This window comes from Neofelis nebulosa, chromosome 8 (assembly GCF_028018385.1).
Source record: "Neofelis nebulosa isolate mNeoNeb1 chromosome 8, mNeoNeb1.pri, whole genome shotgun sequence".
NCBI lineage: Eukaryota > Metazoa > Chordata > Mammalia > Carnivora > Felidae > Neofelis > Neofelis nebulosa.
Genome location: NC_080789.1, coordinates 130,934,872 through 130,959,687, shown reverse-complemented (window position 1 = coordinate 130,959,687; position 24,816 = coordinate 130,934,872). Strand labels below are relative to the sequence as shown.

The window sequence follows — 24,816 nt, the reverse complement described above, 5'->3', positions numbered from 1 at the left end:
AAAGTAAGTAGAAAGCAGGTCAGGGAAGTAACAGTTATTCTGTAAGCAGGTATGGGAGGCAGGAGACCACTGAGCAGAAAGGATGGAGAACATAAAGAGAATGGACCTGAAGTCAGGAGACCATGGTCTCACTTCCAGCTCTGTCACGGTCTTCCCACATTCCACTAGACTTATCTGGACTCAGTTGATTCACTGGGGATATTAAGAACACAAATAACATTTAGTGTTTAAAGAACCCTTTGAAAAAAAAAAACCTTCATTTTCTAGAGATGATATAATTTAATCCCAAAGAACAAAATATTAAGCATATAGTAATTATGTGCTAGGCATGAAGATCCATAAAGGTAAATGGATTTGCCCAGGATTAACATTACTTAGTTGGTAGTGTCTCAGAATCCCCAGCCCTGGATTCTTTCCAAAGGCATCTATGGCCTTCCACAAGGTGGTCCAACCCTAACCATGCATTTTTCCACTATTCTCAAATGCTGGGTGCCCAACTGCTGAAATCATCCCAAGATCAATGCATCCGCCAAGTCTTGTGAAATTCTGGGCCTCCATGTGAAGTCACATAACCCCTTTCACAGACTGTGACATGCCCCCCATCCTTGAACACTCAGCCCAAATACCACCTCCTCTTCCATTCTCCCGTCATCGAATTTATCTACAGCAGTGGTTCTGAAAGTATTAGGATTCCTGGGGGATCCCAAGATCCTTTCAGCGCATCCAAGGGAGCAAACCTTCTTCAGAATAATAACGAGATGTCTCTGTCAATAGATTGACATTTGCAATGTTGGTACAGAAGCAAAACGAAGCAAGACTAGCATTGGCACCTCGTGCAAATCAAGGCACTAGCATCAAATTCTAACAGTCATTGTATCTCCAGTGCTCTGTGTAGGCAGAAAAGCAAGCTTAAATTAGCATCTTTGGTAAAGCAGTAAAAATCATTAATTAAATCCTGACCCTTGAATACACATTTTTAATACTCTGAAGAAATCAGAAGCACACATAAAGCTCTACTGCTACTCAAAGTACAAAGATGATCCTGAGGAAAGGCACTCAGGTGATTGCGTTCTGAGCTGATCTAGTGGCTTTCTTCCCGAAACACTATTTTCACTTAAAAAAAAAAATTCAAACTATACTTATTCAGATTTAAGTATCTAATAGACATTTCCTTTAAAATGGATAAAGTAAGCCTGTCATTGCAAAGAAAAAAAAACCTCATAGTATTTGTTTCCAGTGATAAAATTCAAATTTCAAGCAAAAATTGGAATTTTGGCCAACTTAACACTGTGTGCCTGACATTTTCCCAGGGCTAAAAGACTTTCTTCATGAGATCTATGGTGATATTAGGATTTTTAAATACAATTAAAAGTCAATCTGCAAGATCTGTGTCACTCTGTGAACTGATTTTCCATATAGTCAATTCACCACATTACAAAATCACACATGGGTTTAAAAAAATTCATTTAAAGTGCAAGACAGGGGCATATGGGTGGCTCAGTTGGTTAAATGTCCAACTCTTGGTGTCAGCTCAGGTCATGATCTCGTGGTTCATGAGGTAAAGCCCCGCATCGGGCTCTGTGCTGACATCACAAAGCCTGCTTGGGATTCTGTCTCCCTCTCTCTCTGTCCCTCCCCTGCTCACTCTCTCTCTCTCAAAAATAAACAATTATTTATATAAATAAAGTACAAGACAGACTAAAGACAGACTTTCCTGTAGGTAGGATTGCAACCATTTCATTGATAAGGTTTCAGATTCTGCATTGCAACTAACTTTTAAGAGACTCACTTTTCAAGTTCTGATGTGGTATTGTCTTGATTTTATGATTTTCTTGATTCATTGCAGACTCAAAACTCACTTTAAAAACTAAAGATCCTCTTTTCCATTTCTATTTGCTTTTGATCATGAGAAAATCAAGTAAATGCTGTTCTCTCCCTCCCTGCAGTAGGTCTACCCAAGCTTGACCAGACGTCCCTAATGGGCCCAAATAGAAACATCGACTTCCGGTGCCATTCAGGATAAAAGTAAGCTGAACGCAGCCTATGACTCCTGGTGATGGCAAAGAAAGTCTCTGAACAGAAGACAAAAAGCAACTACCTGATGACTCTAAAAACTAAGCAAGTAGAGACAATGAAACCTGAACCAAAGGAGGCTGAATCATGCAACGGGGCAGCACCAACTCCAGGACAAATTCCTTACTCCCATCCGGAAGACCCAGGAAAGGGGACACAGCATACCACAGAGTATGGAGTAAGTCTCTGGATTTCTTCTTTCTTTTTTCTCACCCACCTTGTCCTAAGGCCAACCAAGTCTCAGGTCTGCCCGGTCATTGTGATATAGGGAAGTAGAAATAGGTAACCTGAGCTGACCTATCAAAGAAATTTGATGAATAGTTTAAAGCCTTCCAACAAAAGAAAACTCCAGGACCAGATTATTCACTGAAAAATTCCTATTTTGAAGCCCTAACCCACACTACCTCAGAATATGACTGTTTTTGGAGATGAAGCCTTTAAAGAAGTCATTAAGTTAAAACAAGGCCATTAGGGTGTGCCTGAATCCCACCTGACTAGTGTCTTATAAGTAGAGGAGATCACGGATGCATGGAAAGACACTAGCAATGCTCACACACACACAGAGTAACATGTGAATAGGCAGCAAGAGTACAGATATCTGCAAGCCAAGAAGGGATGCCTCAGAGAACCCCAACCCTGATGGCACCTTGATCTTGACTTCCAGCCTCCAGGGCTGCCAGAGAAAAAAATTGTTGGTAAACCACCCCTTGTACAGCATTTTGTTATGGGACCCGTAGTAAACTAATCAATATTTAACAACAACAAAAAAAATCGCCAACTCTACACAATCTCATCCAAAACATCTTATCTAAAATCTCATTCAAGAAGAGGGGGGAACAAAACTCATTTTGTGAAGTTAGGATTACCCTGATACCCTTCCATGGTTACAAGACAACTATAAATATTCCTCATAAAAAGGTGTAGGGGAGCCTGGGTGGCTCAATCGGTTGAGCATCTGACTTCTACTCAGGTCATGATCTCATGGCTTGTGAGTTCAAGCCTTGCGTCAGGCTCTGTGCTAACAGCTCAGAGCCTGGAGTCTGCTTGGTATTCTGTGTCTCCCTCTCTGCCCCTGCCCCGCTTGCACGGGGTGTATCTCTGCCTCTCTCTCTCTCTCTCTCTCTCTCTCTCTCAAACAAAAAAAAAATTTAAGGTGTAAAAACTCAACAAAATATTAGCAGAATAATTCCACTAATATGTAAATAGACCTTATCCTGAAAATGTAAGTGTAGTTCAGAATTTGACTATCAATGCAGTTCACTTTCTTAACTAAAGAAAAATCTCATGATCATCTAAGGTGCAGAAAGCATACTAAACTTCCAACTCCTGGTTAAAATTCTTAGCTAACTAGAAATAGAAGTGAATGTCCTTAACCTGATAAAACCAGCTACAAAACAAAAACAAAAAAACAAAAAACAAAACCCACAGAACTGTACCTAACATACTTAAAATAGGCAGTCCACTCACCATTGCTACACAGCTCATATGTTAAACCCTAGACAGTAAGAACAAAAAGCATACAGACTAGAAAGGAAGAAATAAAACTCTTCATTGACATCATCATTTACACAGAAAATGGAATCTACAAAAAGCTTTTAGAACTAGTGAGATTACCAAGATTGTGGGTTAGAAGGTTAATATGGGGGCGCCTGGGTGGCGCAGTCGGTTAAGCGTCCGACTTCAGCCAGGTCACGATCTCGCACTCCGTGAGTTCGAGCCCCGCGTCAGGCTCTGGGCTGATGGCTCGGAACCTGGAGCCTGTTTCCGATTCTGTGTCTCCCTCTCTCTCTGCCCCTCCCCCGTTCATGCTCTGTCTGTCTCTGTCCCAAAAATAAATAAAAAACGTTGAAAAAAAAAAAAAGAAGGTTAATATGAAAAAAAAAATCAATTGTATTTCTATAGACAAGAAACAAGACAATTAGAAATAAAAACATTAAAAAGAGTACCATTGTTTATAACACCAAATAAATAGAATCATGAGGTATAAATCCAACAAAATACGTATAGGATCTGTATGCTACTATTTTAAATATTAAAGAAGTACCAAATAGGAATCCTCGAGCTAAAGAATACAGTAACTGAACTGAAAATTTCAATAGAGTGGTTCAATAGTAGAACATAAGGAGTGGAAGAAAGGATTAGTAAACTTGAATATAGGTGAGCAGAAATCATCTAATCAAAAGATCAACAATAAAAAATTAAGAAAAGCAAAGATAGCTTAAGAGACTATCAAGAAGACCAACTGATATATATTATGGGAGTCCCAAAAGGACAAGAGAGAGAGAAAGGGAGAATTCACTGAAAGAAATAATGGCTGAGAATTTCCCAAACCTGGGCAAAGAAACAGACACCTAGATCCAGGATATCTCAAGAACACCAATAAGATAGGGGTTCCTGGGTGGTTCAGTGGGGTAAGCATCCAGTTTCAGCTCAGGTCATGATATCACAGTTGGTGGGTTCAAGCCCCTCATCAAGCTCTCTGCTCTCAGCACAGAATCTGCTTCAGATCCTCTGTCTCCTTCTCTCTCTATCCCTCCCCCGCTCACTCTCTCAAAAATAAACATTGAGAAAAAAAGAAATTTAAGAACACCAATAAGATAAACCCAAAGAGACCCATACAAAGACACATTACTATCATACTGTCAAAAGTGAAAGGGAGAATTTTCAAAGTTGCAACAACAACAAAAGTGACTTGATACACCTCCTCCCCAAAAAGACTATCAGAGGACTTTTTAGCAGAAAACTTGCAGGCCAAAAAAAAAAAAAAAAAAAAAAAAAAGAGCGGGATGATATACTCAAAGTACTGAAACAAATGGCCAAGAATATTAACTTTCAAAAATGAAAGTGAGATAAAGACTTCCTGAGACCACCAAGAGCTTCAAGAGTTCACCACCTGCCTTACAAAAAAAAAAAAAAAAAAAAAAAAAAAAAAAAAAAAAAATTCTTCAAGTTGAAATAAAAGATACTTAATAGAAACCTAGGAGTACAAACAAGTATGAAACTCATGAAGGTAAATATATAGACAAAAACAGAACACTGCAGTAACTTAACAGTGGTAAGCAAATTACACTGACTTCTATAAAAGCTAAAAATACAAGTATTAGAAACAAGTAAAACTCAATTATATTAAGGAATATATTTGTCAAAGTAAACGGTGATGTCAAGGACACAATGTGGGATGAAGATCAAGATGGCAGAATAGGTGGAGCCTGGGTGGCTCACCTGGTTAAGCATCCAACTTTGGTTCAAGTTCTGATCTCACGATTTGTGGGTTAGAGCCCCACAATGGGCTCCACGCTAACAGTGAGAAGCCTGCTTGGGATTCTCTCTTCCCACCGCTCGCTCTCTCACTCTCTGCCCCTCCCTCCCTCCCTCTCTCTCCCTCCCTCTCTCTCAAAATAAATAAACTTAAAAAAAAAAGATGGCAGAATAGGAAGATCCTGAGCTCACCTCATTCCACAAACATACCAAGTCTACAACTACATGTAGAACGAGTCTAAGAATAACCTAAAGACTAGCAGAACAGCTCTTCCACAGCCAAAGATATAAAGAAAAGGCCACATCAAGAAGCATAGAAGAGGCAGACAGTCTGATCAGGACCCACACCCCTAGCATGGCAACCCACAAGCAGAAGGACCAGTACAGGGATTGAAGTCCTCCATGAGAGGTGAGGGGTTCAAACCCCACTTGGGCCTGCACCAAGATGAGCTACCATAGTGTCTGGCTTTAGAAAAATCAGTAGAACTTAACTCCAGGAGAACAGAAAGGCTTTAGAAAACGAAGACTCCACTCTTAAAGGGCCCATGCACGAACTCACTTGCTCCAAGACCCAGCACAGAGGCAACAGCTGGAAAAGCACCTGGGCCATACATGAAGGACAGGAACTGACCAACTTTAGGGCATGTGCCAGAGAGGCTCGGATCTGCAGGAATTTTATCCGGGAACGTTAAGTGCTGGCACGTGCCATTTTTCATGCCCTCCTTCGGCCTAGCTAGCCTGACATGGATGGACACCACTTCTGACACTTTCCATCTACCTTGCTAGCACTGCTTGTGTCACCCCTGCATTGCACCCCAAACATGCCCTGTCCAACCCACCCACCCCACCCTCTAATGTGGCTCCTGCCACTCCATATCTGGCTGGTGGCCTTAGCAGAACCAGCTCCCACCCACCACACCCAGCCCACATCCTTGGCCAAAATCAGTACCCCCCCCCAATCAGCTCCTGCTGTGGCAGATATGCACCCCCAATTCAGCTCCTACCCTGCCATACCTAGTAGGTGGTCTCAACTAGAACCAGCACCCCCACAAAGTGGCTCCTGTCTCCCCAGATGTGGGTAATGGCCTCAGAACCAGGGCTCCACCAAAGCGGCCCCTGCCTAGGGCTAGGGGATGAAGCCCTACTCAACAGTGCACACAGCAACCACAGGTGAAACTCTGAGCCAGCTTCACTCATCAGCCCCACCCACCAGCATGCCCACATGTCTCAGCCTAGCCACAACAGGAGGGTGCATGTACCCACAAAGGGGACACCCCAGGACACCTGGTTCTGATGACCAGTGGAACTGCACTTCTGCGCTCCACAGGACTCCTTCTACATAAGGCCAACCCTTCGAGACCAGGAGATGCAGCTGATCTACACAGAAACACACACAGAGCCAGGCAAAATGAGGTGGCAGAGGAGAATGTTCCAAATGCAAGAAGACAACAAAACCTAAGAAAGAACCAAATGAAATGAAGATAAACAACGTACCTGATAGGGTAGCCAAAGTAATCATCACAAAGATGCTCACCAAGCTTGGAAGAAGAATGGATGAACACAGTGAGAACTTCAACAAAGAGAAACTATAAAAAACAATCAGAGCTGAAGAATACAATAACTGAAATGAAAAACCTACTGGAAGGATTTAACTGCATATTAAAGGATACAGAAGAACTGAGCAGCGATCTGGAAGACAGGGTGGTGGAAATCATCCAAGAGGAACAGCAACAAGAAAAACAAATTTTAAAAAATGAAGATATTTTAAGGGACCTCTGAGATAACATCAAGCAGATTAACATTCCCATTGTACAGTTCCCAGAAAGAGAAGCGAAATGGGCAGAAAACTTATTTGAAGAAATAACAGCTGAAAGCCTCTCTAACCCGGTGAAGGAAGCAAATATCCAGAGCCAAGAATTATAGACAGCCGCAAATGAGATGAATCCAGATATATTCACACCAAGACACATAATAATTATAAGGTCAAGAGTGAAAGATAAAAAGAGAACATTAAAGGCATCAAGAACAAAGCAACTGGTCATGTACAAGAGAACACCCGTAAGACCATGAGATTTTTTCAGCAGAAACTTTATAGGCGAGAAGGGAGTAGAGCAAGGTATAATCTATGTGCTCAAAGAAGAAAACACTACAACCATGACTACTCTACCTGGCAAGGTTACCATTCAGAATCAGAGAGACAAAGAGTTTCCCAGACAGGCCAAAGATAAAGGAGTTCATCACCACTAAAGTGGCCTTACAGAAATGTTACAGGTACTTTAAGCAGAAAAGGCCATAAACAAGCCTAAGAAAACTGTGGGAGAAAAAACTCCCATTGATAAATGCAAACAAGAGTAAAGATAGGGGCACCTGGGTGTCTCAGTCAGTTCAATGTCCGACTCAGGCTAAAGTCATGATCTCATAGTTCATGAGTTTGAGCCCTGCATCAGGCTCTGTGCTGACACCCTCAGAGCCTGGAACCTGCTTCGAATTCTGTGTGTCTCCTTCTCTCTCCGCCCCTCCCCCACTCACACTCTGTCTCTCTCTCTCAAAAATAAACATTAAAAAAATGTTTTTAAATTAAAAAAAGGGTAAAGATATTATATTCACTACTTATAAAGTTAGCATAAAGGTTAAAAAAAACAGCAAAATCAGGTAGGTCTACAACAATTATTTAAGGGATACACAAAATAAAAACATGTAATATAGGACACAAATTACCTAAAACGTGGGGGGATTTTAACATAGTTCTCTTAGAATGTGTTAGACCTTAAGGAACCAACAACCTAAAATAGACTGTTCTAGGGGCGCTTGGGTGGCTCAGTTAAGCATCGAACTCTTTTTTTTAAAATATCATTTATTGTCAGGTTAGCTAACATACAGCATATACTGTGTGCTCTTGGCTTTGGGAGTAGATTCCCATGATTCATCGCTTACATACAACACCCAGGGCTCATCCCAACAATTGCCCTCCTCAATGCCCATCACCCATTTTCCCCTCTCCCCCACCTGCCTCATTAACCCTCAGTTTTTGTATTTAGAATCTCTTATGGTTTGCCTCCCTCTCTGTCTGTAACTATTTTTTCCCTTCCCTTCACCCATAGTCTTCTGTGAAGTTTCTCAAATTCCACATATGAGTGAATACATATAAAATCTTTCTTTCTCTGACTGACTTAGCCTCACACCCTCCAGTTACATCCACGTTATTGTAAATGGAAGATTCCATTCTTTCTTATTGCCAAGTACTATTCCATTGTATGTATAAACCTTCTTGATCCATTTGTCAGCTGATGGACAGTTAGGCTCTTTCCATAATTTGGCTATTGTTGAAAGCAGTGCTATAAACATTGGGGTACATGTGCCCCTATGAATCAGCACTCCTGTATCCTTTAGATAAATTCCTAGTAATGCTATTGCTGGGTTGTAGGGTAGTTCTATTTTTAATTTTTTGAGGAACCTCCACACTGTTTTCCAGAGCAGCTGCACCAGTTTGCATTCCCACCAACAAGCATCTAACTCTGGACTTCAGTCCGGGTCATGGTCTCAGTCTGTGGGTTTGAGCCCTGAATCAGGCTTCACCTGGTCTGTCACTCTATCTCCCCCTCCCCTCACTCTCTCTTGCATAAGTGCTTTCTCCCTCTCTCAAAAAATTTAAAAATTAAAAAAAAATAGACTGTTATATACATCGGATGTTATATATAAATCTCATGGTAACCACAAACCAAAAAACCTTCAAATAGATACACAAATAATAAAGAGAAAGCAATCCAAGCATAACAGTACAGTCATCAAAGCACAAAGGAAAAAAAAAAAGAGCAAGAGAAGAAAGCAACAGAGTAACTACAAAACACCATATACAAAGACAAACTCAAACTGGGTTAAAGACCTAACCGTGAAACCTGAAACCATAAAATTCCTAGAAGAAAATATAGGCAATCATTCCTCTGACATTGGCAAGAGAAACATCTTTCTAGATAGGTCTCCTCTGGCAAGGGAAACAAAAGCAAAATTAAACCACTGGGACTACATCAACACAAAAAACTTTTGCACAGCAAAGGAAACAACAAAATGGAAACCTACTGAATGAAATAGATATTTGCTAATGATATATCCAAATAAGGGTTAGTATCCAAAATATATAAAGAACTTCCACAACTCAACACAAAAAAAGCAAATAATCCAACTTAAAAATGGGCAAAGACGGGGCACACCTAAGTGATTCAATTAAGCATCTGACTCTTCATCTCAGCTCAGGTCATGATCTCACAGAGATGGAGCCTGCATTGGGCTCTGCACTGATGGCATGGAGCCTGCTTAGAATCTTGTCACCCTCTCTTTTTCTTTTTTTTCTTTCTTACTTTTTTTTTCCTTCCCCTCCCTCCACGGTCTTCTGTTAAGTTTCTGAGGATCCACATAAGAGTGAAAACATAGCATATCTGTCTTTCTCTGTATGACTTATTTCACTTAGCATAACACTCTCCAGAGAGGGAGAGAGCCAAACCATAAGAGACTCTTAAAAACTGAGAATAAACTGAGGGTTGATGGGGGGTGGGAGGGAGGGGAGGGTGGGTGATGGGCATTGAGGAGGGCACCTGTTGGGATGAGCACTGGGTGTTGTATGGAAACCAATTTGACAATAAATTTCATATTAAAAAAAAAGAATCCTGTCTCTCCTCTCTGCACCCCCTCAAAATAAATAAATAAACTTAAATTTTTTTAATTAAAAATTTTTTTAAATGGGCAAAGAACCTGAATAGACTTTCTTTTCCAAAGAAGATATACAAATGGTCACTAGACACATGAAAAGATGTTCAATATCATTCAGCATTAGGGTAATGCAAAGTAAAACCACAAAAGGCATCACTTTACACCTGTCAGAATGGCTAAAATCAACAAGACAAGAAATAACATGTATTGGCAAGGATGTGGAAGAAAAGGACCCCTGGTGCACTGTTAGAAGGACTGCAAATTGATGCGGCCATTGTGGAACATAGTAAAGAGGTGGGGTTTCTCCAAAAAGTAAAAATAGAACTACCATATGATCTAGTACTTCCACTACTGAGTATTTACCCAAAGAAAACAAAAACACTAATTTGAAAAGATATATAGGTTTACTGCAGCATTATTTATAATAGTCAAGATACAGAAGCAATGCAAGTGTCCATCCATAGACAAATGGATAAAGAAGATGTGGGGTAGGGGCACCTGGGTGGCTCAGTTGGTTAAGTGTCCAACTTCAGCTCAGGTCATGATCTCCTGGTTTGTGGGTTTAAGCCCCACATCAGGCTCTGCGCTGACAGTATGGAGTCTGCTTGGCATTCTCTCTCTCCCTCTCTCTCTGACCCTCTCCTGCTCCAACTCTCTCTCAAAAATAAATAAAAACATTAAAAAAAAAAAAGAAGATGATGTGGGGGTATATATATTCAAAGGAGTATTACTCAGTCATAAAAAGGATATCTTGCCATTTACAACAACGTCAATGGATCTAGAGGGTGTAATGCTAAATGAAATTAATCAGTCCAAGAAAAACAAATACCATACGATTTCATGCATATATGGAATTTAAGAAACAAAACCACCAAACAAAAACAGAGGGAAAAAAAAGTCTCTTAAATACAGATACCAAACCAGTTGCTGTCAAAGAAAAGTAGGGTGAGGGACTGTGTGTATTAAAGACAATTAAGGGTACACTTATCGTGATGAATACTGAGGAATGTATAGAATTGCTGAATCATATTGCACACCTAAAACAAATATCACACTATAGGTTAATTATACTTGAAAAAATAAAATTCTACAAAAAAACCCCACTAATCAACAAAATGGAAGTGCATAGCTACTAAGAATTACTTTAAATGTAAGTCATCCAAATGCTCCTATAAAAAGACATAAGGTGACAGAATGGTTCAAAAAAGTAAGACTCATCTATATGCTGCCTATAAGAGATGCACTTCATAGCTAAAAACATCTACAGACTGAAAGTGGAGGAATGGAAAAACGATATTCCATGCAAATGGAAATTAAAAAAAAAAGTCAAGGTAGCAATACTTAGTAGACAAAACAGACTTTGAAACAAAGACTGTCACAAGAGGCAAAGAAGGGCATTACATAATGATAAAGAAATCAATCCAATAAAAGGACATAACAATTATAAATACCTATACACCTAACATAGGAGCACATAAATACATCAAACAAATATTAATAGATAAAAGAAATTGACAGTAATACACTGAGAGTCTTCAACACCCCATTCACAGTATTGATACATCAACCAGACAGAAAACCAATAGGGAAACAGTGGCTTTGAATGACATGTTTGACCAGATGGACTCAACAGACATATATAGAACATTTCATCCAACAACAGAATATACAATCTCTTCAAGTACACATGGAACATTCTCCAGTATAGATCACAAGTTAGGCCACAAAATAAGTCTCAATAAATTTAAGAGGACTAAATTCCTATCAAGCATCTTTTCTGACATCAGAAGTATGAAACTAGAAATTATAAGAAAAAATTGGAAAAAAACAAATACATGAAGGCTTAACAACATGCTACTAACCCGCCCATGGGTTAGGAAAGAAATCAAAAAGGAAATCAAAAAACACCTAGAGACAGATGAAATTACAGACACAATGTTCCAAAATCCAGGAAACATAGCAAAAGCATTTCCAAGGGAGATGTTTATATCAACACAGGCCTATGTCAAAAGAAAATAAAATAAAAATCTCAAACAATCTAACTTTATACCTAAAGCAACTAGAAAAAGAAGAACAAAGCCCTAAGTTGGTAGATGGAAGGAAATAAAGATCAGAGGAGTAATAAATGATATGGAGACTAAAATTACAATAGAAAAGATCAATCAAACTAAGAACTGGTTCTTTGAAAACATAAACAAAACTAATAAATCTTTAACCAAATCAAGGAAAAAAGAAGACTTACATTCAGAAATGAAACAAAAGTTGCAACTAATACTACAAACATACAAAGGGTAAGAATACTACCAACGATAATATACCAACAAATTGGAAAACCTAAAATGTACAAACTTCCAAGACTGAATCAGGAAGAAACAGAAAATCTGAACAGACTCAGTTATGAAACTAACTCAGTAATAAAAAAAATTCCCAAACAAAAGTCCAGGGCCAGACACTTTCACAGGTGAATTTTACCAAACATTTAAAGTTAGGGGCACCTGGGTGGCTCATTCAGTTACATGTCCGACTTCGGCTCAAGTCATGATTTCACGGTTGCTGAGTTAGATCCCTGCATCGGGCTTTGTGTTGACAGCTCGGAGCCTGGAGCCTGCTTCAGAATCTATCTCCCCCTCTCTCTGTTCCACCCCCACTCATTCTATCTCTCAAAATAATAAATAAAACATTTAGAATCATCTTAAAAAAAATAAAGTAGAGTTAATACCTATCCTTCTCAAACTATTCAAAAAAACTAAAGGAAGTTTTCCAAATCCATTCTACAAGACCAGCATTGCTCTGATATCAAACCAAAGACACTACAAACAACAACAACAAAAAAATAAAAATAAATTAAAAAACAATAGGCCAATATCCTTGATGAACATAGATGCAAAAATCCTCAACAAATTATTAGCAAACTCAATTCAAAAATTAATTAGAAGGACGATTCACCACAATCAAGTGGGATTTATTCCAGGGATGATCCAATACCCACAAAACTGAACATGATACACCATGTTAACAAAAAGAATAAAAACAAGATTATCTCGATAGATGCAGAGAAAGCATTTGACAAAATTCAACATCCATTTATGATAAAGAATTTCAACATACTGAGTAAAGCAACATACCTCAACATAATAAAGGCCATGTATGAAAAACCACAGCTAACATCATATTCAACAACGTAAAACTGAAGGCTTTTCCCCTATAATCAGGAACAAGACAAGGATACCACTCTTGTCACTTTTATTCAACATAGTACTGGAAGTCCTAGCCAGAGAAATTAGACAAGAAACAAAAGGCATCCAAATTGGTAAGGAAGAAGTACAACTTTCCCTATTTGCAAATGATAGGACATTAAATATAGAAAACCCTAATATGCAAAATTAATATACAGGCATCTGTTGCATTTCTATACACTAATAATGAACAATAAGAAAAATTAAGAAAACAACCCCACTTATAGTCACACCAAAAACAGTAAAATGCCTAGGAATAAATTTAACCAAGAAGTTGAAACGTCTATACTGTGAAAATTATAAGGCACTGATGAAATAAGTTGAACACAAATTAATGGAAAGGCATACCATGCTCATGGATTGGAAAAGTAAGTATTGTTAAAATGTTCATACTATCCAAAGAAATTTACACATGTAATCTAATTCATATCGAAACACCAACAGCACTTTTTCACAGAAACAGAGCAATCCCAAAATTTGTATGGAACCACAAAAGACCATGAATAGCCAAAGCCATCTTGATAAAGAATGACAAATCTGGACGTATCATCTTCCCACATCTCATACTAATCTATAGTAATCAAAACAGTATGGTACAAGCGCAATAATAGACACACAGATCAAAAGAACAGAATAGACAGCCCAGAAATAAACACACACATATGTGGTTAATTAATCTACAAAAGAGAAGGCAAGAATACACTACAGAGAAAAGATGGTTTCTTCAATAAGTAGTGTTGGAAAAACTGAACAGTAACATAAAGAATGAAACGGGGCTACTTTCTTATACCATATACAAAAATAAACTCTAAATGGATTAAAAAGTCTAAATGTAAGCCCTGAGACTATATAAGTCCTAAAAGAAAACATAAGCAGTAAACTCCTAGACATCAATCTGAACAGTATATTTTTCCATCAGTCTCCTCAGACAAAAGCAACGAAAACAGAAATTTTAAAAATGAGACTAGGGGCGCCTGGGTGGCTTGGTCAGTTAAGCGTCCGACTTCGGGACTTCGGCTCAGGTCATGATCTCACGGCCCGTGAGTTCAAGCCCCGCGTCGGCTCTGTGCTGACCGCTCAGAGCCTGCAGCCTGTTTCAGATTCTGTGTCTCCCTCTGTCTCTGCCCCTCCCCTGTTCATGCTCTGTCTCTCTCTGTCTCAAAAATGAATAAACGTTGAAAAAAAATTTAAAAAAAATAATTAAAAAAATGAGACTACATAAAACTAAAGCCTTTTCCACAGTGAACCAAATCAAAAGGCAACCTACTGGATGAGAGAAAATATTTTCAAATGATCTATCCAATAGGGGGTTAATATCCAAAACATAAAGAACTCCCATAACACCAAAAAACAATCCAATTTAAAAATGGGCAAAGTACCTGACTAGACACTTTTCCAGAGACATACAGATGGCCAACACATATGGAAAAATGTTCAACATCACTCTTATCAGGGAAATGCAAACCAAAAGCACCATGAGGTTGCACCTCAAGCTTGTTAAGACAATTATTATCCAAAAACTAGAAGATACCATGTGTTGGCAAGGTGTGGAGAAGAAGTAGGTCCCTCATACGCTGTTAATATGAATGTAAACTGGTGCAGCCACTAAGGAAAACAATGCAGAACTTCCTCAGAAAATTAAAAATAGAACTACCATGAGGTCCAGCAATCCCACCTCTGGGTATAAACCCAAATTGGATGAACTCAGTACCTCAAAGAGCTATCTGCACTCACAAAATTCAGTGCAACAGTTTTCACAAGAGCCAAGATACAGAAACAACCTACATGTCCATTGACAGATAAAGGGATAAAGAAACTGTGGTGTATATATACAACAAAGGATTATTTAGACCTGCCATTTGCAACAACGGACGAAGGATGGACCTTGAGAGCATTATGCTAAGCGAAATAAGTTAGAGTAGGACAAATACCATGATCTCATTTACATGTGGAATCTAAAACAAACAAACAAAAAACATACAATGAGATACCACCACACACCGATTAGAATGTCTATATTTTCTGACCATACAAAGTACTGAGAAGAACAGTTGGAGCTCTCGTATATTGCTAATGCAAATAAACATCACAGCCACTCTCAAAAACAATTTTGTAGCTTCTTACCAAGTTAAACATATACCTACCTTCTAGCCCAGTGAACCTATCCTAGGTATTTACCCAAAACGTACTGAAATTGACGTTCATACAAAAACTTGTACATGGATCTTTATGGATGCTCCGATAGCCTAAAATCGTGAACTTAAAGTCTCTTCTCAACTGAGGACTAGATCATTAAAACCGTGGTACCTCCCTACAATGGAAGACTCGGCAATTAAAAAAAAAATGAATGAATACAAAACAAACAAATTTCAAGTGCATTATGCTAAGTAAAAGCAACCAAAGTAAAAAAAAAAAAAAAAAAAAAAAAAAGCAACGTACTATATGATTCTACTCATACGGCATTCTGGAAAATGCACAACTAGTGTTGGAGGACAATTCAGTGGTTCCCACAAGTTCAGGTTAGGGAAGGGTCTGACCAAAAACGGCAGAAGTGAGGCTCTTTGCAGTGATGGCACTTTTCGGCACTGTGGTTGTAGTTGTCATTATACAACCATGGGCACTTATCAAAATCTGTAACAGCATATAAAGAGAGCAAATTTTACTGTGTATGGATTTTAGATAGTTTAGAAAATCAGAAAGAGACGGAGATCTCTCTGGACATTAGATATCTCTGGATGAGAAACAGTTTTCATTTAACAAATGTTTAAGGCCCACGAAAAATGGACCAAATACACAACGGTAAATAAAATAGATGTCCCTACCCTTGGACAGTTGAGTCTACTTGAGCAGGCAATGTCTCCCGAGTGGGAAAACAAAGACCAAGTGGTGTGAACAGAATGGCCGCCATCTTTAAATACAACAAGACACCTTCCCTCAACTACTCTGCCCTATCATCTGCAGCCTTATATGTATTAAGCCATCCACAGGCCAACTTCATCAAAGAGTTGTCCACCCTCACTCATCCCCCATAACCCTACTCCCTCTTTTAGGGAAGTTTAGGTTCTCATTTAGACCACCAAAGAGAGGTTGCTCTTCAGTCAACAATTTACTTGACTTCTCAACAGAGTTTGGCTCTGTCAAATACTCATACTTATGCAAATACCCTGTATCCTCGACTCTCCTAGTTTTCCCTTTCCCTCTCTGACTGCGCCTTCTCAACCAGGTTTAGCATCCCACAAGGCTTAGTCCTACCCTAGGGCCCATGCTCTGCTCTTCCTATGTACTCTCCCTTGGGAGTTTCGTTCATATTCAGTCTCAACGGACACCCAATTATTGTTAAGTCCCAAAGGTCTATACTCCACTCAGAACTCTTCTCAGAGCTCCAAACTTAGAGATGCAACCACCTATTCCAGATCTCACTTGGCTCAAAATGACTCAGATGGTTCAAATACACTGAAACTCAGTGTGTCCAACATCTGCCATATGACTTCCTCCACCAAACCTTTCCTGCCTACATTTCTTAGTGTTGGTCCTGGCATGCGGTTTACCTGCCAGAAACACAGGAGTTATCTTTGACCCTCCCCACCTCCTTTCCCACCAAACCATCAGCAATACCTACTAATTTCATTTCCCAAATCACTCTCCAATTTGCCTCCTTTACTCCATCCCTACTGCCTCTATCCTAGTCCAGCAACTATCTGGTAGCTTTATAACCACTACCTGTTCTCACCACATCATTTGGATTTCCTCCAATCCAGTTGGTTTGTTCCAAATGTAAATTTGATCCCATCACCCCTCCTTTCAGAACACAAAAGGCTTCCCATTCACAGAACAAAACCCAAATCTTCATTAGGTCTGGCACTGCCTCAAGCTCTTGCCTCATCCTTCTTACTCCCTTTGCTCCAGACACAGGAGCTTTCTTTCATGCCCTCAAATGCACCATGTACTATGCTACCAGAGGGCCTCTCTCCACAGACTGTCCTCCTTTGGATTACACTCATCTCTCCCTGATCCCAACATTAACTAGGAGGTCACTTCATCCATCACATTTTAGGTCCAGTATCAATTCAGCAGAGAAGACTTTCTTAACCCTTAAGTCGAAGTCAGATTCTCTCTTTTTATTTATTTTTTGGATCATTTGCTTCCATTAAAAATTATGAAGTCACTAATGGGGTCTTTTGATTGTGTCAATCACCAACAATAGGACTATAAGCTTTAGGAGATCAGGGACTTTGTATTTTGCTCAACGTTGAAAGTCTAGCACCTAACACAGCAGCTGCTTTATACTAGGTACATAGTATTTGCTAAAAATTGGACTCAGCAATCCTACAATCCTACATACAGGTATGTATAATATCATACATGTCTGCATTCTGTAATAGCAATGTCCTAATAACCACCTATTAACCCAGCCACCTATTAACAGAGAGCTTGATTAAATATATTGTGACACTAAAGAAACTGATCCCATTCACAACTGCACCAAGAACCATAAAATACCTAGGAATAAACCTAACCAAAGATGTAAAAGATCTGTATGCTGAAAACTATAGAAAGCTTATGAAGGAAATTGAAGATACAAAGAAATGGAAAAACATTCCATGCTCATGGATTGGAAGAATAAATATTGTTAAAATGTCAATACTACCCAAAGCAATCTACACATTCAACGCAATCCCAATCAAAATTGCACCAGCATTCTTCTCGAAGCTAGAACAAGCAATCCTAAAAGTTGTATGGAACCACAAAAGACCCCAAATAGCCAAAGTAATATTGAAGAAGAAGATCAAAGTGGGAGGCATCACAATCCCAGATTTTAGCCTCTACTACAAAGCTGTAATCATCAAGAAAGCATGGTATTGGCACAAAAACACACACATAGATCAATGGAATAGAGAACCCAGACTTGGACCCACAAAAATATGGCCAACTAATCTTTGACAAAGCAGGAAAGAATATCCAATGGAAAAAAGACAAGTCTCTTTAACAAATGGTGCTGGGAGAACTGGATGGCAACATGAATAATGAAACTAGACCACTTTCTTACACCATACACAAAGATAAACTCAAAATGGATGAAGGACCTGAATGTGAGACAGGAAACCATCAAAACCCTAGAGGAAAAAATCAGGAAAAAAACCTCTTTGACCTCAGCCACCGTAATTTCTTACTTGATACATCTCAAAGGCAAGGGAATTAAAAGCAAAAATGAACTATTGGGACCTCATGAAGAGAAAAAGCTTCTGCACTGCAAAGGAAACAATCTACAAAACTAAAAGGCAAACTACAGAATGGGAAAAGATATTTGCAAATGACATATCAGACAAAGGGCTAGTATCCAAAATCTATAAAGAACTCACCAAACTCCACACCCAAAAAACAAATAATCCAGGGAAGAAATGGGCAGAAGACATGAATAGACACTTCTCTAAAGAAGACATCCAGATGGCCAACACGCGCACGAAAAGATGTTCAATGTCACTCCTCATCAGGGAAATACAAATCAAAACCACACTGAGATACCACCTCATGCCAGAGTGGCTAAAATGAACAAATCAGTAGACTATATAGATGCTGGAGAGGATGTGGAGAAATGGGAACCCTCTTGCACTGTTGGTGGGAATGCAAACTGGTGCAGCCACTCTGGAAAACAGTGTGGAGTTTCCTCAAAAAATTAAAAATAGAACTACCCTATGATCCAGCAATAGCACTGCTAGGAATTTACCCAAGGGATACAGGAGTGCTGATGCATAGGGGCACATGTACTCCAAAGTTTATAGCACCACTTTCAACAATAGCCAAATTATGCAAAGAGCCTAAATGTCCATCAACTGACAAATGGATAAAGAAGATGTGGTTTATATACACAATGGAATACTACTTGGCAATGAGAAGGAATGAAATCTGGCCATTTGCAGCAACATGGATGGAACTGGAGGGTATCATGCTAAGTGACATAAATCAGGCAGAGAAAGATACCATATGTTCTCACTCATATGTGGATCCTGAGAAACTTAACAGAAGACCATGCAGGAGGGGAAGGGGAAAAAAAAAAAAGTTACAGAGAGGGAGAACAGAGAACTTAAATACAGAGAACTAGGGTTTGATGGGGGTGGGGGAGAGGGGGAAATGGGTGATGGGCATTGAGGAGGGCACCTGTTGGGTTGAGCACTGGGTGTTGTATGGAAACCAATTTGACAATAAATTATATTTAATAAATAAATAAATACACACACACACACACACACGGTGACATGCATACAATGGAATACACTATGCAGCTCTTTAAGGCAACTTGATCTGCATTGATATGGAAAGATCCTCAAGATCTATTTGTGAATAAAGTCAAAGTATAGCAAAGTGTATAGAGTGGGCTGCCATTTGCGTAAAAGAACACAGTAAATATACAAGTGTGAATTCTTTCTTGGATGAAAATACTCATTAAACATTTATAAGAAACTAGTAACAGGAGTTACTTGAAGGGTAGGTGGGAAATGGGTGGGTGGGTGTCAGAGATGAGAGAGAAACTACTGACTACCATTTTATACTTCTAGATTCGGGGACCCTCGTGAGCCACTCAACATGCGCAAATTAGGTTATTAACTCAAAAAATATGAGTCCTTGTCCCGTGGGATACCCAAAACCCCACATCAGAACGCTCCCAGAAGTCAGTCTGTCACACTGCCTTAAAAACACCTCGGATGTTTTTAAGAGACTGGGACTGGCCACCTCCTCTACTGAGCCAGCCCCACAATCATCCCAGCTCAAATATGCCAATGTTACTTGGGAAAGGGACAGTCTTCAAAATCTCCCCCCAACTCTGGTATCTGTCCCAGATGGACAGATCCCTTTTATATTTTCATACCCCAAATTACTGTTTTTAAGTTTATTTTTAGACAGAGAGAGCACATGCGCGCACACACGTGCTCACATGGCGGGTGGGAAGGGGGCGAGACAAAAGGAGAGAGAGAATCCCAAGCAGGCTGTGCGCCATCTTGGCACAGCCCAACGCAGGGCTCAGTCTCGCAAAGCGTGAGATCATGACCTGAGCCAAAATCAAGAGTTGGACACTTAACCAACTGAGCCACCCAGGCGCCCCTTTACCCAAAACTATCTTAACCTTTACATTCCACAACCATTTTGGCCACCCTGTATCTCTACGTCTTAACAAATAGAGTCAACCATCAAAGAAGTGTTAGCTATAGCAATCATTTCCTTGAGGACTTTTTCTTCTCCTTTAAAAGACTGCCTAGAGCCTTATGCTATCAATAACATTAATGATATAATAGTCATAACAGCTCTCATGTATTGAGTACATACTCCGTCAGGCACTATGCTAAGGGCTTTACATATTTTCATTTTTTTTACATAGCTAAATCATATTGCATCAACCCTATGATGTAGATTGTTTCCATTTTACAGGAGAGGAAACTGAGGCACTGTGCCCACCTTCACTCCATCTTGTTCTCTCACTATATGAGGATCCCGATACCAAGTAGTAAAGCCTCAGGAAGCTACAGTTTATGAACAGTGTTCTGTTTTTTTGTTTTTTTTTTTTTAACTGCCAGAGGAGTGGGAGGGATAATACTTTTTGGTCTGGGCTTCTGGAAGAGTATTCTTGACTCATTTGGTCACAAAATTCAGACAAGATGCAGCTTTTCTATTACTTTGCTGTGACAGAGGGCACAGCCATTTCTTACCCTATTGTCTTCCTGGATCTCCCAGTCGCTGGAAAAAGTTGCCAGGTGCTGCCCTTGAGAACAATTCGAAAACTGGAAAAGGCTGGAAAACATCCTTCTGTTCTCTTGAGTGTCTGGAAAGATGGCATCTTGGAAATTGACTCCATGAGGCAAGAGGTTATAATTTTCATCCATCCTAATGGGGGGGGGGGGAAAAAGCAGAACTGCAGACTGGACAGCCATAGGGTACACCAGCTTTAATCAACAGTTGTAAAGACCGTGACAATCTTGCCTTTGCGCCACCATGTCTCACATGGCTCTCATTAGAGGACTTACTATTTCTAATGGTTTCTCTGCCTCACATTACACGAATCTATCCTTAAGGTCTTCCAACAGATGAGTTTGGGTGAAGGGTTGGGGAGAGGGGATGCATATGTGTTTGTCTATTTGTATATCGCCCAAGTGGCCTTTCTCACAGGGTGTCCCTTGTTTCTTGATGAAAGGAAAGCCAGTTGCAAGGACCAGTTATAAGCCAGTTGTAAGGTTCGAATCCTGCCATTGCTACTTGTCTTCTGACAGGAGACACAAACTTCCTAAATCCTCTAAGCTTCACTGTGCCAGTCTGTAAAAAGAGGAGGAGAATAGCACCTTCTTGGTGGTAGTGTAAGAACTGCATTGTAAAGTGAAGAGGCGCCCGGGGGGCTCAGTCGGCTGAGCATCGGACTTGGGCTCAGGTCATGATCTCACAGTCTGTGAGTTCGAGCCCCACATCGGGCTCTGTGCTGACAGCTCAGAGCCTGGAGCCTGCTTCAGATTCTGTGTCTCCCTCTCTCTCTGCCCCTCCCCTGCTCAAGCTCTGCCTCTCTCTCTCTCTCTCAAAAATAAACATTTAAAAAAAAAGTTTTAAAAAAGAGAGGAAGAAAAAGTATCTGGCATGGAGTGAGTGCAGTTCAGATGTTAACATTTTTACAAAGGACAAGTTGCCTGTTGCAAAGATAAATCACGCAGAGACAGGGCAGGTAGAAGTTAACCTCCAGCACAAAAAGGTGGTGTAGGGCGGACCAGGGAGTGGCCACTGCCGCTTTCCCCAGTGACAGTGCCCAGAATCTGTTCTTGCCTCACTGGGTCCGGAGTACCAGCGGAGGAATGATTTGTATGCAGTTGTTAGGACACTTCGGGGCAACACAGCTCTGAGAAATGGAAATCTGTCAGACTAGCAGTTGACTCTGTATTTCTGCCCTAAGTTTTTGTAAATATGTCAAAGAGAAAGAAGAAAGAGCTGGCTGACCACCACAGAGCCCCTGGACAAAACTCTTCCATGATAAAATCAGAAAATAAATCATGTCTGCTCAAGTTCTCCAGCTCTTACTTCTTTGGAAAATAAAGTTTCAGTGATTAATAGCTTTAGAGCCGGGTTCTCAGTGTCCTTCCTAAAGAAAAATATGAAAAATCTAAGTTTCTTTGTATCAAGAAGAATATGGTCTCACTCCTTGCTGCCTTTACTTAGAAACTATATTTCTTTCTTTTTTTTTTTTTTTAATTTATTTTTGGGACAGAGAGAGACAGAGCATGAACGGGGGAGGGGCAGAGAAAGAGGGAGACACAGAATCGGAAACAGGCTCCAGGCTCCGAGCCATCAGCCCAGAGCCTGACGCGGGGCTCGAACTCACGGACCGCGAGATCGTGACCTGGCTGAAGTCGGACGCTTAACCGACTGCGCCACCCAGGCGCCCCAGAAACTATATTTCAACAGCAATTAAAAGAAGAAAAACAACTTAATCTAGCTAAACCACGGCAGCAAACACAAAGCACGCCATGTATTCTAAACTTAGAGATCTGGCTTCGATACAGAAAACATGTGTTGCCATGAGCTTATGAACGCCGTTCGGTGGATCTTAAGGTTTTCTTTCCCAGAGTGGTGGGAAATCTCAAGAGCTAAAAGTGATCTGCAGACGGAGGTCATAGTCATTCCAAATGTTCTTAGTGCTACTTTATGGACTGAGAAGACTGGAACCATCACTCGTGTTAACTGTGGATCAATTCACTCACTCGCTTGACATGTAGGTTAGATTCCAGTTCCATGTTCCTCTCAGCTGCTCTGTGTCACTCTCATTCAATTGGAGACAGCCAATGCACTTAGGGTTGCACCTGCCAGTCTCTATTTCCAACTTGAAGCCCATTGACTGAATTCTTATACACGTGAATTCCATCGTGGCTGCAGGCCAATCTTCACGGAACTTCACAAGATTCCAGGAGTCTCCGGTCAGAGAGGGACTTCCAGCCCGATTCATTTATTCTCTTCCAAGCACTGGGAGACAGTCTTCCCCCCACCCCCCAGCAGGCCCCCACACAAACCTCTGCTATTCTGAAAAGCCCAGCACTGAGGTCTGCCGGTGGTGGACAAGGGGGGGAAACAAAGGGACAGCTGGGTTGCATTCCGCAGGATTCCTATCTTGGCATTTAAGCAGGGAGGGGAGGGGGGGGTGGGATGGCAGAGGGACTATTTGTTCTGCCTCTAACCTGTACCAGGTGTTCTGCATGATTACCACCAACCTTGTTTCTCACATTATGAAAGGGAGAGTATGGAGGTTCTTCAGAAGGCAACTTGCTCAAAAAATCACACGAAGAGCAGAGCCAGAACTCCAACAGTCTGATTTCAAAGTTTGTTTCTTTTTTTACCCCTCAGCATCTCAACCTACTCCCAGTGAATCCAATTAAAATAATAATAAAAAAAAAAAAAAAGAGGAGTCAAATGGATTTTGGAAACCACCCTGAGCTTTTGCTGGAAACACTCCTCTGTGCATTCAGCAGTGAAACCACCCCTGTTTTTTCGACAGCTTTAGCCAAAGGCCCCCGGGCCCCCATGTCTAGACGTGGGACAGAGCAGGAGAGAATAAAGAGCAAGGAAAGGAGCCCAAGGGATATTCTAATAGGGCCTGGACAGCTTTCCCTGGAGGTGCTGACCCGGCTCCAGATAACGGTGCCCTCGGGAGGTCAGGCCAACGGGCGCAGGAGGTGGTGTGGGCGGGAGGGGCCGCGCTCACCTGAGGAAGAAGAAATAGGAGTAGCCCTGGACCACGGTGTGCGAGTGACACGAGAAGTAGCCCAGGCCGGTGAGGTTGAGCCTGGAGCCCGCGGGCACCTCCAGCATGCTGCCCCACGCCTGGTCGCACAGCATCTCGATCTCGGCGGAGTAGAAGAGCCCCGCGTCGCTGGGCTCGTACTGCCACGGCAGGTAGTTGTACAGGCCGTGCACCTCCTGGTGCAGCGCCAGCACCTTGGCGTACACGATGATCTCGGCCAGCTCGGCGCGGCAGCCCTCGCTCAGGGGTCTCCACTCCGAGGGCAGCTGGCAGCCGCGGGCGGCCCCGAGCCGGCCGGCCACGCAGAGCGCGGCGAGCAGCAGCGGGCGCAGCATGCCGGCGGCGGGAGCGGACGGCGGGCGCGGCCCGGGTCGGCGCTGCGCCCCGGGCGCACTAGCCAGGGCGCATGGCGGGGACGCCCGGGACCAGCAGGGCAGAGCGAGGGCGCGCGGCCGCCGGGCGCGGGAGGCGTCGGGGAGCCGGGAGCGCCCGCCCCGCCGGCCCGCGAAGGGCAGCCCTGCGCGCTGGGCTCGGCGCGCCGCTACTGTCCGCCGCCGGGCTCGCGGCGCCCGGCCCGCGTCCGCGTCGCTTTAAAGGGTCTCGGGGCGGGCCGGCCGCCCGCCTCTTGCCCTGCCCCCCGCGACGGGGCGTGGGCTGCGGCGGGAGAGGGCGGAGAGGCGGCGGGGGGCGGAGGTGGGCGGCCGGCCAGGGGCGCTCGGGAGCTGCGGCGCGCAGGGCCGGTCCCCACCCCCCCCCACCCCCCCCACCCCGAGGCCCCGCGCG

The 24,816-nt window shown here is 41.7% G+C and overlaps 1 protein-coding gene across 2 annotated transcripts in view; it reads right to left on the bottom strand.

The window, feature by feature from the left end:
* Positions 1-24,816, bottom strand: part of CCDC3 (coiled-coil domain containing 3) — a 194,840-nt gene that overhangs the window by 93,128 nt on the left and 76,896 nt on the right. Inside the window, exons 1-2 of one of the 2 annotated variants that reach the window (XM_058681884.1) lie at positions 23,995-24,583; positions 20,972-21,146 (exon numbers count right to left, since the gene is read on the bottom strand). The exons of the other annotated variant lie outside the window; for it this stretch is intronic. Coding sequence (XP_058537867.1) covers positions 20,972-21,146; positions 23,995-24,368 — 549 coding nt within the window. The 5' untranslated portion in view covers positions 24,369-24,583. Of the gene's footprint in view, positions 1-20,971; positions 21,147-23,994; positions 24,584-24,816 lie in introns of those variants that run through there. 2 annotated transcript variants of the gene reach the window in all.